The sequence below is a fragment of the Lagenorhynchus albirostris genome, chromosome 18 (assembly GCF_949774975.1).
Source record: "Lagenorhynchus albirostris chromosome 18, mLagAlb1.1, whole genome shotgun sequence".
In the NCBI taxonomy this organism is placed as follows: domain Eukaryota; kingdom Metazoa; phylum Chordata; class Mammalia; order Artiodactyla; family Delphinidae; genus Lagenorhynchus; species Lagenorhynchus albirostris.
In genome coordinates, this window is record NC_083112.1 from 16327311 (window position 1) to 16347137 (window position 19827).

The following is a 19827-nucleotide window of genomic DNA, read 5'->3' on the forward strand; positions in this document are numbered from 1 at the left end:
GTGACTCCATGGATACGCGCATTTCCGTGATATACTTGCTGAAGAAAATGCAGCTTGATAATTTATGTTTGTCTTCACTTATCCCCAGAGAGAAAACACATTTGTCTGTTGGCCAGCAGGCCCACAAGAATTGTTTTGGCAAAGGACAGGGTGCGGATGGAGGGGGACAGGACGCACAGCTGGTGCCTCGTGGCCTGATGTTTGAAGGGCTCACCTTTACTTGCCAGCTCAAGATTCCAACTCAAAGGAAGCTCTTGCCATGACTGTCTTGGTATTAGTTCCTGCACTTTCTAAAAAGTATTAATTTATACAATTGTAGCTCCCATCCTTTTTTACTGGCATCTTATTCTAAGAGAGGAAAAAGCTGTGTGCACGAGTGTCTGTGTTTGTATGGAGTTGGGAGGTTGGGACCAAGGCCAGGCTTTGCCAGGCCCTGAGTGTGGGCCAGGCGTGGCTGACCGGGCATTCGTGAGGCTCTTGCCGCCCCTGACAGAGCTGTTCTGAAGCCCATAATCATAGAATTATGTTAGTAGGTATGGCCCTGTCTTGAAGTCACAGATTTATGAAAGCAGGTTGGTCAACAGCACGAGCTCTGAAGCCAGACAGCCTGGGTTTGAGTCCCAACTCTGCTGCTTCCTAGCTGTGTGACCTTGGGCAAGTTGCTTGTACTCTCTGTGCCTAACTAGGCTCATCTCTAAAATAGGTTTGATGAGATAATTACCTACCTCAATAGGGTTGTTGGGACAATGAATTAAATTATATTTGTAAAGTGCTTCAAGCACATCCTGACACCTAGTAAGCACTATGAAAGGGCTTGTGAAATGCAACTGAGAAATTGCCACCAGACCTAGAGTAGAGGGAACCTTAAACATCATCTGGAGTAACGATGCAGAGTTTGAGTGCCTTCTGCTGCGCACTTGCCCGTGGGCAACCTTCTCTGCCTGCCCCCTGGGGGCAGCCTGAACGGGAGGAGGGTAAGTGTGAGCAGGGCAGTGGGCGTGGGCAGCAGAGTAGGGGGAGCAGCGGCCCGCTTACCGTGGACGGTGTACCCCAGGGCCTGGACCAGCTGCCTCCGGGTGTTCCCCTGGGCTCCGAACTGCAGGAGCTCCAGAGGGATGAACGCGCCGGCGGGGGAGAGGACCAGGTTGGTTCGGTTGCCGTCCGTGGCCACGATCCGGTAGAGGCGAAGCGCGAGCTCCGTCCTCAGCAACGTCAGGTCCTCAGGGAGGTCGCTGGCTCCTCCAGCGGGGCAGGCATGAAGGAGGAAGAGAGCGAGCAGGACAGACCTCATGGTTCCTGCAGTGGAGGGAAGAGATGCAAGTGAGGCAAGAGCCGGTCCATCCTACAGAGAAGCAGGCATCAGGCGCTGGGACAGGCTGAGGGTGATGGTCACTTAGCTGGCTTGTTACCCACCCCTGTCCACTCGCACCGGATGCTTCACTGTATCCTGTTGTGTCTGCATTGGAAATACTGAGAAACCAAACTGTGAGTTGGAAAGCCTGGATTTTAGGCCTGCTCTGTCACTTACTACATGTGTGACCTTGGGTAAAGCTCTGGTCAGACCAGAAGCAAACCATTATGTTGGAAAATAAATGTAAGAAGTACATCCTACTCAGTTTTCTTGGTACTTAGCTAGCTTATAGGTGGGCCATGTCTATCATTAATAATAGTAACAACAAAGAATATACTATGTTAAAAAGGATTTAGTATATTTTCTCAGTTAATCATTACAACAATCTTACAAGGTAGCTGTTATTATATTGTAAATATAGAGATGATGAGGTTTAGAGAGCTCAGTGGCTCATTTAAGAAAACATGAGGATAGAAAGAGGCCCATGACTCCAGTCCTGGTCTCCTATGGGTGGTACATGAGATATTGGGAATATAAATGCACATTAAAATATCGAGCCATGAGCTAATTGTACCTAGGATATCAGAATTCTTGTGATGTGAATTATTCTCATAAAAAAGAACACTTTCACAGAGAGTAGAATGATACAAATATAACTCCTACTACAGAAATATACCCCTTCGAGGAAGAGAGTGCATTAGTTGGAAATTAATGCAAAGGAAAGAAGGTAAAGCAAAAAGTGTTTTCAGTGACTGTGCTACACAGACAGCCTGCAGCAGTTTCTGCTAAGTTGTCTGACTTTGGTGTCAGACAGGATTGGTGTGAGAGAGGCCCAGTCCAAAGTCACTTGAGGATGAGAAATTTGCATGTAAAGCCACTGGACTCAAACGTGTTTATTTCAGATAAAGGCCCCACGTGGAAGAGTATCCTCTTTTTCTCAACTCTTCCATCCTGTAGGCAAGCACAAAGGCAGTGCCTGGATGGCTTGGCATCTCAAGGGGAGGGACGTGCATGGACGTGGGGGTCTTTCTGTGTGTGTGTTTGGAGGTGGAGGGTCCCAGCCCAAGGTCATTGTGAAATGACCAGTTCCCAGGACTCTTGAAGCGCCTATCACCTCCCGCAGGGACAGAGCAACCAGACCTTCATGCCCCTGGGCTCCCCATGACCACATCCCAGCAGTGGTTCACCGCAGATGAGCTGTTTACTCACGGACTCTTGTATGGGACTGTCAGAGTTTCCTTGCTTGTTTCTGTTCTCGTGGGTCTCCAGCGTTAACGTGCTCCCCTTTTAAAACAGTGGAGCAGAATCTGCTTTGAATCACAAGACAGCATAGGGAGGAAGCTGGCAATTGCCGTCTCTGTCGGCGATGTCTCTACCACTCGGTCCAAATTCCTGGAGCCTGAGGTCCTGCAGAGAGCCAGGGGAAGGAGCACAGCCCGGCCAGCCAAGCCCAGATCGGAAACAGAGCAGGCCCTGGGGAGGGAGCCAGCCATACCCGTCAAGCCTTCTTAGGCTTGTGACCTGGTTGTACCAGCAAGGAACCCCTCATCTAGCCCTTTGTCACTATGAGGAATTTCACTGATAACTCTGCCATTAGGGCTTTTGCTGGGTACCAGGTACCTAATGCGTCTCCCCTCCTCCCGTGAAGAAAACAATAAATCAGTCATTGGGCATGACTTGAAACTTTTAGCAAATGGCATTCTGCAAAAAAGAAAAAAAAAAAAACCAATGCAAGATATAGCACAATCAGTTTGGAACACGGTGACTTGCCTTATTTATTAATAAAAGTGAATGCACTTATTTATATGTAATATAATAAATATTATAAGTACTATTAACAATCTTGTTCTTTTCAGATACAACAGTTAATAAATCTGATGACTCAGTTTGAGAAAGAGACCATGTTGTCAATACACAAATGCACATTTTGGGAAAGAATAAGCAGATTCTATCCAAAGTCTGTCCTTGTGACCTATTCAGAATTGCATACATTTCAATTAAGGTCTTAGGCATTGTATTAAGTACAAAATACATGGTAGGTTATATGTTGTTAATGATTAAAGAAAAGAAGAAGGTTTGGAAGATTTAGTAATTTTCTCTCAGGCACCTGTTAGAGTTAATATTTGAAAAAGAATGAGGCTGTTTTTTATCTGACGACTACTCACACCCTTGTAATCAGTGGGTAATTCACTTTAAAGTAAACTGTTGACACTCAAGCCCAGAATCGTTTATATGTCTTAGGATAGTTACACCTCTAGAACTGTTTCACATGAAATTTCCCCAAATCTTTAATGTAGATATAGTGCATTCTTGCATGCTTTGAACTCTAAGTTGTAGTATGGTGGGGGAATAAATATGTATAACTTATTCTACAGCATCCAGAGCTGGCATCCCACCCATCTATCCATCCATCCACCCAATAGCTCTTACTTGCCTACTAGGTTCCAAGGCACTGTGCCAGGTCTGGTGGATGTAGCAGTGAACCAGCAACTTGGGCTCAGCTCTCAGGGGACCTGCAGTCTTTTCCGTGAGTGCAGACTTTTGATGTTGATACTGACGGTTTTAAGAAAAAGAACCAACCATGAGGAGGACCATGGTAACTTGCAAGGGCTGTCTCCCAACGCTGTGAGTTCCCCGTGGTTGCAATTATTTGAGCAGAAGCTGATTCACTCTTTGCCAGTGGTGGAGTTGGGGAGATGCTTATGAAAAGGTTTCCCAAATTCAAAAAAGTCTAGCTGTGTGACTTCTGCTAGCATTCCTTCCTACCTGACACTAAGAATGTATCGTTCTAAATTGCTTTTACATTCTCAAGAAAAAAATACTAGGGAAATTAACATACAAAAAATATTTCCTGTGTAGGTTAAACATTTCAAAGTGTGAATGAAATGAAAGATGGGCAGCAATTTTTCGTGTGTGTGCTCAGCTGTGAACCTGGGTAAGTCTCTTTGTTCTCTGACCATTTAAGCAGCGGTTATCATGCTTGTTTCTGCCTTGCTGGGATATTGGTTACACTGCTCAGGGAGCCTCCATTCCTGAAGATATTTATCATAATTATAACAACAAAACTAGTGAACATTACTGAGCGCTTACTGTGTTCCAAGTACTCTGTTATATCCTTTCAATTCATAATTGCAATGAATCCTCACAACAGTCCTATGCGGAATGTATTATTATCGCCATTTTGGAGAGGATGAAACGGGTTCAGAGAGCTCAAGGTACTTGCCCAAGTTCCCACAGTTAGTTAGAGGCCAAGCTGGGTTTGAACGTAGGGCCGCCTTGATGCCAAGGCTCATGTTCTTTGCCACAGTTCTGGTGGTGTCTTTCAGGAGCCACGGGGCTCTTAAAATCCCTCATGGCTGTGGGATTCCAAGACATTTGGTGGACAGCCCAGACTCTCCTGGCTCATAATGTGTGTCCACTCTGCCCACATTCACCAGGGATGCTATGGTGAATCTCCTGTAGACAGGCAGCTATGAGGTGCAGCACCTTTTTAATTATAGTTTTTAATTTTTCACAACCTGATTTTTTATAGGCATAAACTATAAGGCTTTCAAACACTTTCAAACCCATCTACACTCCATCAACATCCCACATTCCTGCCAATACTTTGTACTTCCCAGCTCTCTTATTTTTCCAGTGTAATAGGTGCAAAATTGTATCTCATTGAGTTAATTTGCATTTAAGTGATCACCAATGATTTTAAGCATGCCGTCGTATGCTTATTTTTGTGTTTCCTTTTCTGAAATGACCTATTCATATCCTTTACCATTTTTCTATATTGTAGTTGGGTTTTTTTTTTATGTTTGCAGTCCATATCTAGTATACATCCCTTGTCAATTTTGGATATTACAAATATCTTCTCCTTTTCTGTCCATTATCTATTAACTATCTTCATGATGTCTTTTGTTAGAAAGAAATCCTTAATTTTGATGTATTCAAATCATCCTTTCCTATTGATTTGTAGGCCCCTTCTCTCATCTATTAAGTCTCTGAGCTCTCTAGTCCATTCCATTGGTCCATTTATCTCTATCAAACTGTTTTCATTACTATGGCTTTGAAATGTATCTTATTATGTCATAGGGCAAGTTCCTCTTCCTTACCATTCCTTTTCAATGTTGATTCAGCTTTCTATAGACTTTTATTACTCCAAATCAATATTAAAGTCAGTTTATTAAATACTTCAAAAAATCCAACTAAAATTTGATTATGATGGCACTGAATCTACAGATTATTCTGGAATGAATTAATGTCTTAATAATATTAAATCACCGCATCCAAGACTATAAAATGTCTTTCCGTTTATTAAAATCATCTTTTTTCCATTTAAATTAATTTTATTGTATATTGGAGTTTAGTTGATTTACAATGTTTTGTTAGTTTCAGGTGTATAGAAAAGTGATTTAGTTATACATATACATATATCCATTCTTTCTCAGATTTTTTTCTCATATAGGTTATTAGAGAATATTGAATAGAATTCCCTGTGCTATACAGTAGGTCCTAGTTGATTATCTATTTTATATACAGTAGTGTGTATTTGTTAATCCCAATCTCTTAATTTACCCCTTGCCCCTACTTTCCCCTTCAATAACCATAAGTTTGTTTTCTATGTCTGTGAGTCTGTTTCTGTTTTGCAAATAAGTTCATTGGTATTATTTTTTTAGATTCCACATATGTGATACCTGTCTTTCTCTGTCTGACTTATTTCACTTAGTATGATAATCTCTAGGTCCATCCATGTTGCTGCAAATGGCATTATTTCATTCTTTTTTATGGCTGAGTAGTATTCCATTGTATATATGTACCACAGCTTCTTTATCCCTTCCTCTGTTGATGGACATTTAGGTTGCTTCCATGTCTTGGCTATTGTACATAGTGCTGCAACAAACATTGGGGTGCATGTATCTTTTTGAATTATGGTTTTTCTCCAGATACATGCCCAGGAGTGGGATTGCTGGATCATATGGTAGCTCTGTTTTTAGTTTTTTAAGGAACCTCCATACTGTTCTCCATAGTGGTTGTACCAATTTACATTCCCACAAACAGTGCAAGAGGGTTCCCTATTAAAATCATCTTCTGTAATAGACTACTTTAATAAAACGTTAACGTTTTAAAAATAGAGATCTTGTATGCATTCTTGATTAAATTCCCATGTTTTATACTTTATTGCCATTTAAAAAAAATTAATAGACTTTTTAAAGGCAGGTTTAGGTTGAACAGAAAGCACAGAATGCCTGTAAAGCCCTTCATCAGACAATCCCCACCAGGTTCCCCAGTGATTAATATATTGCCCTGGTATGATTTGTTATAACTGATGTTATCATTATTAATTAGAGTCCATAATTTATATTAAGGTTGACTTTTTGTGTGGTACAGTTTAATGGCTTTTGTCAAATGTATGTTTTGTGCCCACCATTGCAGTAACATACAGAATAGTTTCACTGCCCTAAAATCCTCTGCGCTTCACCTATTCATCCTTCCCGATCTCCCACCTGCAACCTCTGGCAACCACTGATCTTTTTATCGTCTCCCTAGTTTTGCTTTTGCCAGAATGTCATATAGTTGGAATCTATAGTATGTAGCCTTTTAGACAGGCTTCTTTTACTTAGCAATATGCATTTAAGATTCCCCCATGTCTTTTTTGTGGCTTGATAGCTCATTTCTTTTTTTATTTATTTTTTTATTATTTTTTAAAAATCTATTTATTTATTTATGGCTGTGTTGGGTCTTCGTTTTTGTGCGAGGGCTTTCTCTAGTTGTGGCAAGTGGGGGCCACTCTTCATCGCGGTGCACAGGCCTCTCACTATCACTGCCTCTCTTGTTCTCTGTGGAGCACAGGCTCCAGATGCACAGGCTCATCTGTGGCCCACGGGCCCAATCACTCTGCAGCATGTGGGATCCTCCCAGACCAGGGCTCGAACCCGTGTCCCCTGCATTGGCAGGCAGATTCTCAACCACTGCGCCACCAGGGAAGCCCTCATTTCTTTTTTTAAAAATTAATTAATTAATTTTATTTTTGGCTGCATTGGGTCTTCGTTGCTGCGTGCGGGCTTTCTCTAGTTGCAGCGAGCAGGGGCTTCTCATTTTGGTGGCTTCTCTTGTTGCCGGCTCTAGGCACGCGGGCTTCAGTAGTTGTGGCGCATGGGCTTAGTTGCTCCGCGGCACGTGGGATCTTCCCGGACCAGGGCTCGAACCTGTGTCCCCTGCATTGGCAGGTGGATTCCTAACCACTGCGCCACCAGGGAAGCCTGATAGCTCATTTCTTTTTATCTCTGAATAATAGTCCATTGTACGGTTGTACCACCGTTTATTTATCCATTCACCTATTTAAGGACATCTTGATCAATCCCAGTTTTTGGCAATTATGTATAAAGTTGCTGTAAACACTCACATGCAGGTTTTTGTGTGGACGTAAGTTTGCAACTCATCTGAGTAAATACTTAGGGGCATGAATGCTGGATAGTATGGTAAGAGTATGTTTAGTTTTGTAAGAAACAGCCACCAAACTGTGTTCCAAAGTGGCTGTACCATTTTGCATTCCCACAAGCAATGAATGAGAGTTCCTGTCACCCTTCATCTTTGTTAGCATTTGGTGTGTCAGCGTGCCTGTTTTCTTACTGCTGAATTGTAAGCGCTTTTTGTTTATTTTGGGTACAAATCCTTTACCAGATATGTTTTTCAAATATTTCCTCCCGGTCTGTGGCTTGTCTTTCAATTCTTAATTCTTTTCTTCTATGAAAAATTTAGAGAATGCAAAATGGTAAGTGCTTGCAAGAGTCACAGGGAAGGAAGTATTTAGGTCATGTGATCAACGCATGGTTATGTCGTTCTAATGGACAGTGGGTGTCACTGAGTTAGAGGCTGTGTTGGGCAGATGTCAGAGGGGTTCATGGTGTTTTTAAAACATTTTATATTGGGGTATAGTTGATTAATAATGTTGTGTTAGTTTCAGGTGCACAGCAAAATGATTCAGTTATACGTACGCATGTGTTGATTCTTTTTCAAACTCTTTTCCCATTGTGGTGATTTTTTTTCCCCTCATAGTTTTGTTCTGATTGGGAAGGGTGATATTTGTGGTTATGAGAAGTTTAAAATGCAGGTATGGGGTGACAGGCCATGTGATGTGAACTGGACAAAGGAGAGCAGATGATCGGGCAAAGAGGTGGCAGTGGTTTGGGGACCTTACAAAAGCTGGGGCCGTGTGCTCAGGGCATGTTGGGGTTTTGTTCACGCTGATGAGCTTTGGTGCTCATCCCAGCTGCTCTGCAGTCCAGTGTGGTACCAGAACCAGTGCAGAGAGCAGCTCTGCCTCAAAGCTGGCTCCAAATAATCCTAAGAACAGGGAAAATTGAGCAGAGAGTAATGAAGGTTGAAAATAGGAAAAAGGCACCAAACTGTGTTTGGATATCCTGGTTCTGTAGAGCTTGCTTTTCAGTGTGATTTTCTCATATATTTCTGTGTGATTCGTTAGCATTTTGGCCATTTTTATTAGTTGGATTTAAAAAATAATAATAAAACAAGAAGAGTTGGAACTATGCCATGTTTTTCTCTCTAGCCTTCAGCCTGGGATAACTAGACAGGGGAGGCCGGTCCCCACTAAGCCAGCATCATGTTTAGGAATTGGCAGCTGTAGTCAGTGGGAAAAATCAACCCAAGGGCTGCAAGCCCAGGACATGTGCTTCTCCTCCTTCACCACAGAGCTGTGGGCATCACTGATTTATTACAACAGGCTTTCCTGGGAGCTTGGCCTTGACCTACAAGGCTTCTCTGAGTAGGATTTGAGGGTGCTGCTTCTAATTTATCATAGTTAGTTCATGCCCTGGTCAGCTCCAGCTGCTATGACAGAATACCACAGACTGCGTGGCTTAAACAACAGAAATTTATTCTCACAGTTCTGGAGGCTGGGAAGTCCAAGATCAAAGCACCAGTGGATCTGCTGTCTGGTGAGGGCCTGCTTCCTGGTTTGTAGACAGTCAGGCGCCTTCTCCTTGTATCCTCACATGGCAAACAGAGAGAGAGAGAGAGAGATCACCTTTCTAATGTCTCTTCTTATAAGGGTACCAATCCCATTCATGAGGGCTCCACCCTTGTGACCTTATTACTTCCCAAAGGCCCTACCTCTTATTACTATCACAGTGGGGATTTGGGCTTCAAAATATGAATTTGGTGGAGGGATAAACATTCAGTCCAGCACAGACTATGCAAAGAAATGTATTTGTCATCCCTGAACTACCTCAAAAGGACCCTCTGGCTTGGCTCAGCTCTGAAAACTCCCAACAAGTCAGGACCCTGCTGGCTGCTGGACGACATGGCCGGACAGGCATGTGGGCAAGTTGTGTAAATACAGTGAATACACAGGGAAGAGACTGACAGATCGCAAGCCCACTTAGGAGGCCTTGAAACCTGAGGCCGGGAGAGGGAGCTCTTTCTGGGCTGGGCCGACTACTGCCGTGGCTGTGATCCCGTGCGGGTGCACTGCTGTGTCCTCTTCATGTCTGACACGCCGTCCTTGTGGCCTGAGCCCGCCATGTCAGAAACGTCTGCTGTTGGTCACATGGAAGCCACAATCTGGGAAAAAGCATGAGCCACTGAGGAGCTGTGCAGGGGTTTATGAATGGGAGCGGGACGGCAAGGCTGGGGAATCCGGTAAGTGTTTTAAGTTGTGGCTTTAGACAAATTCTGCCCAAGGGAGGGGTTGGGTTGGGGGCAGGGGAGGGCCGTGTGGTCCCTGGGGAGACCCTGAGGACTCCAGGGAGGAGCCTGGGAGGGGAAGCCACAGGGACACATCAACACAGTCAATCCTCATTCTGTGTTCAAATGGCACATTAAAGCAAAGGATCACCTTTTTGAGGGGGGGTGGAAGGAGGAGGGAGAAGAGGTAAGGGGCGGAGGGAGCAACAATTAAAAGAGTTTTAAGGCATTTTGCGAGTCTAACATTGCAGGTGGCCCTTGGCACGGGGGTTTGTGGGGTTCACGTCCTGCCCCTGGGGGCCCAGCTCTCAGACCAGCCCCAAGTGTGGGTCCTGGGAGGCTGTACCTCCACCTTCTGACCTGCTGCTGAGATGTTACGGTGAGGCCCCAAGTGATGATGTGAGGAGGTTATTTTAAAAGCTGAGGCAGAGTTCCCAGCACACACATTCAGTTAACGCGCCCCTACGGGAGATCAGGAGGTGAGGGAGATCAGGAGGTGAGAGACGTCGGGGTGTGTGGGAGTGAGATTTAAAAACATTATTTCTCTTTTCAAAACACTAGTGATAGTGGTTAATAGTGATGTGATCTGCTTGGCAGTGGAGTCTGTGAATGCTGGGGAAGGGGGGCCACTCAAAGAGACCTCGGTTCTGGAATGCTTATGAATGCCTAAGCCAGAGACTAGTGTCTGTAGGAATAGCAGTGACAAGCACACATTCAGTTCTCAGTAAGAACCCAGCAAGCCAACTGGGAAAGGGGGTGTGGGTTCTGGGCTGCAGACACAAGGCAGAGCCCGGGGAGGCCCCCGAGGGAGCCTAGTGGGCTGGTCTTTTGGATGATGAAGGCTTATCAGTCCTGCTGGCTCTTTAGCTGAGGGGTTGAGCTCTCTGCGGACAAGTCAGGGCTATCACAAAATCACGCACCTTAGGAGCAATGCTGCACCTTAAAGACCCACTGTATCACCCCCAGGAGCATCCTCACTGCAGTAGCACCCATACCTGATTGTTCATGAAGAAATGGGGAATTTCACACATGGTGGGCTCCCTACGACCTCTTATTGGGCTTGGCAATGCATATAATGATGTGATGGTGGTTTATTCTGAGGAATTACACCTCGAGGCAAAACAAAGACCCAGATGCAAGACATCAAGGAGTAGGAACCATCAGGCACAAGCACCACTTACCCTAAATGAGGCTCATGCCTTTATTTCCTTCAATGAACTCAGGGGTCCCCGGGGGCCAGCAAGGGGACAGGGTGGAAGGCATGCCTACCTGTCTGGGAGTGGCTTTCCCTCACTGCTTTGGCCGCCACCCAGTCTCAGCCGGTGTATCCAGTGGTTTCCACTGGCAGAGAGCTTGTTCTCCACCTTCCTCAAAGGCAGGAGTCCCTTATGGTCAGCACATGGCAGACTGTACCCTGCTCATGCTACACTGGGTAGGTGCAGGAGTTGTCAGCGCTCATGTGGTCTGGCAGCTGGGACGAGATGCCAACTGGGGAGCCTGAGTACCCTGGGCTCCCCTCACAGTCCATTGGTTTACAGTTGCATCTGCCATGTTGGTTGTACATAAACCATTCCATCATTGTCTCTATAAGTTCTTTGGGTGTTGCCACAACTTACCAATATATTACTTGCTTTTTCTGTACCATCCAAAACATGTTTATGACTTTGGGATACAGCAGATGTTTATCTCCTTTAGAGGAGATAGCCATATGCTTATTGGTAATGGGATAAGCATGTTGACAATCCTAAGTGATTTTGAGAAAAACGTGTTTACAAGCAAAGGAATGGTTTTGGTGGAAAAGCTTATCTTTTTTTAAAAAAAAAATTATTTATTTATTTATTTATTTGATTGCACTGGGTCTTAGTTGCGGCTCACATGTTCCTTAGTTGCAGCAGGCGGGCTCCTTAGTTGTGGCATGCGAACTCTTAGTTGCAGCATGCATGTGGGATCTAGTTCCCTGACCAGGGATCGAACCTGGGCCCCTTGCATTGGGGCCACCAGGGAAGTCCCACTTATCAGTTTTAAGCACAGCAAACAGGTGTTCATTCGTGCCTCTTAAAATGTAGGATGAGGCATCATTTACAAAAAGTTATTTCATGTACCTCAGACTGGACAGTGGATTACCCTTACCACCTATTGTTTACCCCAATCTGGATTTAGATTCATTTGCATTTCCCAGTACGCCTGGCTTCTCATCCTGGAAGCAGGGTGGTGCCGCTTTCATTTGGGAGCGTTTCATTGAAAAAAATGCTACCAAAAATACTTAGGAGAATAACAGCGAGATAATGTCTTGGGTACTTGCGGTTTGGATTTTCTGGACACTGTGTTCCATGGGCATGGGAGACATTCTTTCTTGTTCACAGCTGTATCCCCAATTCTGAGAACAGAGCCTGGCATGTGAAAGGTGCTTAATACATATTTGTTGGATGAGTAAATGAATGAATGGAAGGAAGAATGACTCTTTTAACAGATACTTTGTAAACTCACCCACTGCCCAAAAAACAAAGAATTCAAAATACTACACAGATCTTACTTTTTACTCAAAACTTCTTCCCGACGAGATAAGAAAAGAGCGGTATTTGAGCCATTCTACAAATAAGAAAAAAGAAATGCTTTAATAGCTTTGCCCTTGGTTTCCCAGGTGGATCCATAGTAAAGTGGAGTCTCCTGGATTCTCATCCTGGGCCCCGGGGGGCTGGACCACGTGGCCTGCTGGGGAAACTGTAAACCGCCACTTGTCTGCCAGAGGCAGCCTCCTAGCCCACGCCAGCCCTGGGGCTCTGCATCCTGCCTGTCACCTTGGGGGAAACAGGCCTCCCCTCGTGTACCCATCAGGCCTGTGGCTTATCCTGATTCCACCGAGGGGGAGGGGCTTGTGGGGACCAGGGACGGATGCCTGGTTTCTAGACTCAGGAGTTAACAGGGAGCCTGGAGTCAGGAGTAAGGGCCAGGTGATGCTGGATTTCTTTGTCAGACAGACCCAGAGAGCTGCCCCTGGGCCACAGTGGAGGACAGGAGCGAGGTCCCGCTTGCGGGAGTTGTGTTCCACAGCCCCTCGTGGTGAGTCCATGAGCAGGGTCACGGCCATGGTCCTGCAGCTGCCTCCTGGCTCTGCCACGTTGCTACACACTAAGTCGCCTGGGTCCAGTCTTTAATATCTTTACACCTCAGTTTCCTAATCTGTAAGGCGGCAACCATAAACCCATCTGAAGTTGTGAGTATCTAAATAAAATAAGCCATATGAAAGTGTTTGTAAATTATGAAGTTCTAGAAAAAATATTCTTGTTTTTGGTTAGACTTCTTTTTCTTTTTAATGAGAGCCAACTTTTACTGGCTAAGTGGCACGCTAAGCCTTTTATGAACATTATCTCATTTAATCTTCATAATCATCCTGCCAGTTAGGCAAATGTTCCTCATGGTCATGGCCGAAATATTTTAATAGAATAAAAATGTAAAGAAAACCCCAAATACCTGTGATTGCACTCCGATGAGTGGAATAACTTGTTGTTTATTTCACTTTTCTTTCTATCCTCTGGCATGCCAATGCCAGTGAGGTGAGAAAGAAGGTTCAGGAAAGGTACGCGTGTACCAGGGGAGCGCCCAGGTCCGCGCTCCGGCCACTGACTCTTGGGACAGTTGGGGTGGGGTGACGGGGCCGGCAGCCATCATGCCATCTGCTCCGAGGCCAGGCCCGTCATCCTGGCAGTCAAAACAGGAAAAGGGTCAGGAAAGAATTGGCCACGTCCAAGCCCAGGAGAATGGCGGTATAAAAAAAGAAAACCGTGGTTCCCGTTTTAAACCCTTACTGTGTTCTAGGCACTGAGCTAAGATTCTTATCTGTATTTCATTAATCCTCATGTCACCTAGAAGGCAGGTGCTGGCTATGGTTCCTACTGTATAGATCAGAGATGGAGGCGTAGAGAGGTGATTTGCCCTAAAACACTTCTAGGAAGTATCGGGCTCAGATGTAAACCTGGGTGGACTAGCTCCAGGCCCTTGAAGCCCCGCCATCTTCCAAGAATAATGGAGCCCATTGAGCGTCTGTTTTGCCACCCATCTGCTGAGATTTCTCCCTCTCTCAGAGGGGTCCCAGCCTGGAGGGATTTGTCCCCAGGCAAAAAGAAAGGGCATGTCTCTAACACCACTGGTAGATTGCTATTCTCTGGGCAGCCAATTAGACGCAAGCGAGCACACAAATGATAAAGAAATGTACATTTGCTGCCTGCAGTGTCCGCCCAGGCAGTGCCGTTTGTTGGCTTGTGTGGGTTCAGGTACTTCAGGCCACAAGGCGGTGGATTTTAGAAGTCAGTTTCTTTGAGAACTGAGTGAACCCCCAGGGCAGGTGCAGGACCCCAGGCCTTGGTCGTTCTTTCTCCCATTTCATCCCAGCCCATAAGCAGAAAAGTCCAGGCAGTCCCACAGGATGCCTTCCAGGGCTGGCTGCTGGAGGAGACAGTCAACTGCATGGATATTTTGGGCTTTTTTGTCTTTGTTTTTGTTTGGCCGCACTGTGTGGTATGCGGGATCTTAGTTCCCAACCAGGGACCAAACCCGTGCCCCCTGCCGTGGAGGCACAGAGTCCTGACCACTGGACATCCAGGGAATTCTCTGCATGGATATTTTGGGAAATTTGGAGAGGGGGTGTCAAATATAGGTGCTGGAGTCAGCAAACCTGAATCCCAATCTTGGACAAATTACTTACATTGCAAATCCTTAGTTTCCTCAATCTGTAAAATGGGAATTGAGACCTGCAATTAACATCACAGCAGGATATGGTACAAGTGGTGAATCTTAATTTCTAAAACCTCTGAATCCTTCTCCATGCCTGTGAGGACTCAGGGCCCAGTGGACTTTTCTGTTAGTTATCGTAAAAGCTGGGGATTGAAAACTGGTTTGAACAAGGGCGAAACCTGCTATCAACAGGAAGGTAAGTCTACTGGAGAAAAATGACCCAGTGCAAGTACTGGGAAGTCCTCCACCCATTGGGAAGGCCATGGCCACAGCTCTGGGGGCTCAGGCTGAGTGAGCTGAGCAGCACAGGTGGTGGCCAGAACCCTCTGTTCTGAAATGCCTGGGGGAGAGAAAGGCCAGCCCACCAAATAGGGGAGCTTTGACCAGAGGGAGGACAGACCCAGCCTGGGATGCAAATTTATGCAAATGAGCCAGTGGGCCCAGGAATCCAGGCACTTTTTTCCCACCTCAAGAGCAGCATCGTTCTGATTCCTCTCTGCAGGCCTGGGCAGAGTATGTGTTCCATCTCATAGGTGAGGCAGCTGGGACTGCACAGAACTGGCTGGAGAACTGGGCGATGCTGAGGGTGGACGTCTGGGCCAACTGCCTCTGCCAGGGTCCCCTCCTGGGAGAGGCTGGATGCACACAGGCAGGTGTTAAATGCCATGTGCCAGACGCTGGCGGGCTGGGGTTACACAGTGAAAGAAACACACAGCCCCTGCCCTAGAGAAGCACACAGTTTAAGGGGAGACATGTGCAAATGAATATCCATGTAAAATTCTGTCATAGCACTTTGTACAAAGGCCTCCAGAAGACAAATGAAGGAGCAAATAGTCATTTAGTCATAACGATCCTAGGAGATAGGAATAATTGGGCCATTTTTCAGATGAGGAAACTGAGGTTAGAAACATTTCCTGCCTGCCTGCCTGCCTTCTCTCTGTCTGTCTCTCTCTCCCGCTCCCATCCCCACCAGTGCACCTTTCTTTTTTCTCCTCCTTTTTTATTTCTTTCATTAAGCAGACATTTACTGAGCACCTCCCACATGCCAGGCACTGTGCTGGGTGCGGGAGTCGGCAGTGAAGTACGCACGGTCCTGTCTGCATAGGGATTTACAGTCCAGAGGGAGGATAGCACACAAATAGCATTAAAAGCAATATACTTACTATTATAGTATGGAAAATAAAAGGCACAGTGAGAGCATGAACTGGAGCTGTGTCTCGTGTTGACTGTGTTCACACAGCTGGTGGGGATCAAGGCTCCGTCGCCTGACTCCTGCCTGCGATGTGGTAAGGAGGAGGCTACTTAAACACCTCCCTGGGTAAGTCGTGATCAGGTACTTGCAGAGGCCACAACTTCCTGGACCTATGACTATGACTTTAGGAAAAATTCCCAGCTGCATAGCGGCATAATTTTAATACTAGATTGTAGGCTGCTCCTAACTGGCGTTAGTCAAGGGCTTCAAGCAGCCCAGCAGCTGGGCATCCTGGCTTTAGCATCAGTGGGTCCCGGTTACTCCGAGTTTAGATGAGCCTGTCCAGCCGGTGGGTGGGTGGAGGACATAGGAAGAAAGAAGAGGCCAGAGGTGGGCTTGATCCTCACCAGGGTGACCGTAACACAGGCCCAATAACATACATCCAACTGCATGCTTGTCTTTCCTGCCCTGCTTCTAAAACACATTTTCAGAACGCATTTGAGAAATTCTTATTGGTCAGAAGGCAAGGTAAGCCTCTCCCACGGAACTCAGCAGGACGCTGGAACAACATGCATTCTGGGTGCGTTTTAGATTTAATTAATTTGCCCGAGAACATTTAAATTGCTTTCTCTCTCATATGAGTGAAATCCACATGATTTCCAATCAGTTTCCATCCTCTGTTCAGATACGTTAATTAGCTTGTCTGTTCATTATGGAGGTTGGTGCCTTTTTCCCTCCCCTTCAAATTTGAGCCCATATTAATTTAGTTTTGATTTCAACAGTGTTTAAAAATAGAACACAAATTATTTTGAGTAGCATACAATCAGGCCTGTAGGTGCTTAAGGGGTTTGTCACAGGCATCTAGATTTTCATTACTTTTCTCTTTCCTGGGCTGGAGGTGTGGCTGTGATCTCCCGTCTTACCTTGCAGCAAGGTGAGTCAGTCTCAGTTTTCTTTACAATATTCAGCTTCACTTAAAACCTTTGGGCCTTTGGCCTGCCGGGCAATCACATGCTCTGGAAACCACCAGGACTCTCCTTAGGGTAGGCCTAGGCAAATACATCTTCATGAAGAGGAAGATTAGTTACACTTTGTTTGTTTGTTTTTTATTTTAACATCTTTATTGGAGTATAACTGCCTTACAATGGTGTGTTAGTTTCTGCTGTACAACAAAGTGAACCAGCTATACATATACATATATCCCCATATCTCTTCTCTCTTGCATCTGCCTCCCACCCTCCCTATCCCACCCCTCTATGTGGTCACAAAGCACCGAGCTGATCTCCCTCTGCTATGCGGCTGCTTCCCACTAGCTATCTATCTATCTTACATTTGGTAGTGTATATATGTCCATGCCACTCTATCACTTCATCCCAGCTTACCCTTGCCCCTCCCAGACACGTTTTTTATTTAGTGGTTGAAAAGCATGAAAACCCCAGACTCCCTCATCCTAAGACACTGGGAGCTATCATTTAATGCTGTTCCGAAGAGTTGATGTTTTCCATCCAAGCGCCCTCCTCGGGGCTGCTCAGCCACAGCCCAGGATGACAGCGGTGGGCACAGGACTCACCCAGGCAGAGGACAGCCCTGTGTCTCTGGTTCCTTACCTTGTTTTACTCCCAGGACAGAAGTGCTCAGACTGGGCCATGCTTTTGCATCGCCTGGGGGAACTTGTAGAAAGTACAGGTGCCTGGGCCCCATCCAGCTCCAGTGAATCAGAGTCTCAGGGTAGAGCCCAGATGTTGGTATTTTTAATACCTAATGGGCAGATGGGTTTGAGGAGCACTGACTGCTTGAAGGCCTGGTAAAAATGGGGTGATATGCACTGAATTGTGTCCCCCCCAAAAAGATATGTTGAAGTCCTAACACCCTAATTCCTCAGAATGTGGCCTTATCTGGAGATAGGGTCTTTGCAGAAGCTGTCAAGTAAAGATGAGGCTGTTTGGATGGACTTGATCTTGGACTTCTGGCCTCCAGAATTGTAGATAATAAACTTCTGTTGTTTTAAGCCACCAATATGTGGTACTTTGTTACAGCAGCCCCAGGAATCTACTACAAGGGAGCATCACCCTATGTTTAGAGGTGCCCATGCCTGCTGGCAGTGCCAGGGAGCTGCTCGGGAATCACCTTTGGATGTGTCTGAACCAGGGAGCATCTCTCACAGGCCCCCTCCCCCAGCCGAGGGCCTCATCCGAGGGCTATGAGGACAGGCTATAAAGGCCTATCCCTGTGTAATCCGTCTACTCTGGCCATCGTTTCTGGCTAACTCAGTCCTGCCTTTTCTCTGCTTCAGATCTTCTGTTTTGTCCCTGGAATTAGGACTTCACCTATCCTTAGGAGGTTATGCTTTGAGTCTTTCTGTGCTCCCTTCTCTGGCTGCTGACTCCAGTGACCCTTTGGCCGGTCCTCCCTACTCCCACATTCTTTCCCTGTTCCTGAAACCCCAACGGGGGTGGAGCCCTCCTTTCCCACATGCTGGAGGTTGGATAGACCCCCCCCCCCAAATGCCTGGGGCTCTCCCTCTGGTCCCCAGAGTAGGGAATAGGTCTGTCTTCTGGGTATGGAGTATCTTGACATGCACCACGTTGGTGTCAGCTGCTGTCCCCTGGCTGAAACTCCATTTCAACTTGTTTCGTAGATCTGAATATACATTCTTCCTTATGAAATAAACATTTCTAGTGACTGTTACCGCAAGGGGTATCCATTGGCTTGCTGCTTCCAGGTAAAACTCTTCATGAAAACTGTATGGATGATGTGCTGTTGAAACACCAGCCGTTTCTACTCTGGGCTTACCAGATGCATTCAGAATGACCAGAGTCACCATGAAGCATCAGAATCTCATCTTAGAACATTCCCGAACGTGAGGAAAACGTGAAGATCTGTAATCTGTGTGTCGAAACATCAGGGAGAAAACTCAGTTTGCCATCCAAATGTTTATCTTATATATTTGGAATAGAAGAAATGGAAGCCCTGAATTTTTCACTTCTTATCTGTTTCCACTGTCAGCTCTTCACCCCACTTCCCCCAGCCCTCCTCAGCTGGAGGAACAGCCCTACCTGGCTCCAAAGCCAAAGCTGACCAGGCCGGTAAACACAGGCAGAGCCTGTCTCCCCAAGTGGGCGAGGCCTGGACCTCATCCTGCTCCTGGGGGCCTGATGGTGGTGTGGGCATGAGCCCGTGTTTACTGAAAGCCCAGGCGCTTTACCTATAGGCAGTGGGGTGTAGAGGTTAAAGATGGGAACCTGGGAGTCAGACCTGGGCTGGGTTTCTGGTCTCTGCTTACTGGCCGTGGGATCTTGGGCTGCTTCCTAAGCTTTCCAAGCTTCTGATTCCTCGTCTGTAAAATGAGGTTCATGAAGAACTACTCATTAGGGTTGTTGTGAGGCCCGTGGGAGATGTCACGCAGAAAGCACTGCGTACGGATTAAGTCCTGGACCAGCCCCCTCCTCCCTGGGTCTTTGTTTGGTCTGAGTGAAGACCCCTTACCTTGCATCTGCTTGGGGCCCTCCCTGAATTCAGGTAGACCACAGAGAACTATGATGTTACCCCCACCTGACTTTAGGTATCACCCCTGCTCAAACTGGACCCCCCCAGAAGAATGACAGTAGCAGATGGAACCCAACTGTCCATCCCCCTTGGTTAGTGCTGGCAAGGGGCCGCTCAGACTGCAGCCCAGGCTTGTTCAGACCCGCCTTCCTCACCCCACAGGTCAGCGGCTGAGGCCTCACAGACTGTGTGACCAAACTGGCTGCCTCAGGACCTTGGCATATGATAAACATCAGGACTTCAGGGGAAAACAGACCACATGTCTGTAAGCATTTTATAGTTCGAATCATCATAGACATTCATCTATGTTTTCATT

At 46.2% G+C, this 19827-nt stretch overlaps 1 protein-coding gene across 1 annotated transcript in view; it reads right to left on the reverse strand.

Moving 5' to 3' along the window:
- Positions 1 to 2697, reverse strand: part of SERPINE3 (serpin family E member 3) — a 32050-nt gene extending 29353 nt beyond the window's left edge. Inside the window, exons 1-2 of the mRNA XM_060129000.1 lie at positions 2561 to 2697; positions 1036 to 1296 (exon numbers count right to left, since the gene is read on the reverse strand). Coding sequence (XP_059984983.1) covers positions 1036 to 1291 — 256 coding nt within the window. The 5' untranslated portion in view covers positions 1292 to 1296; positions 2561 to 2697. The remainder of the gene's footprint in view (positions 1 to 1035; positions 1297 to 2560) is intronic.
- Between the last annotated feature and the right edge of the window lie 17130 nt (positions 2698 to 19827).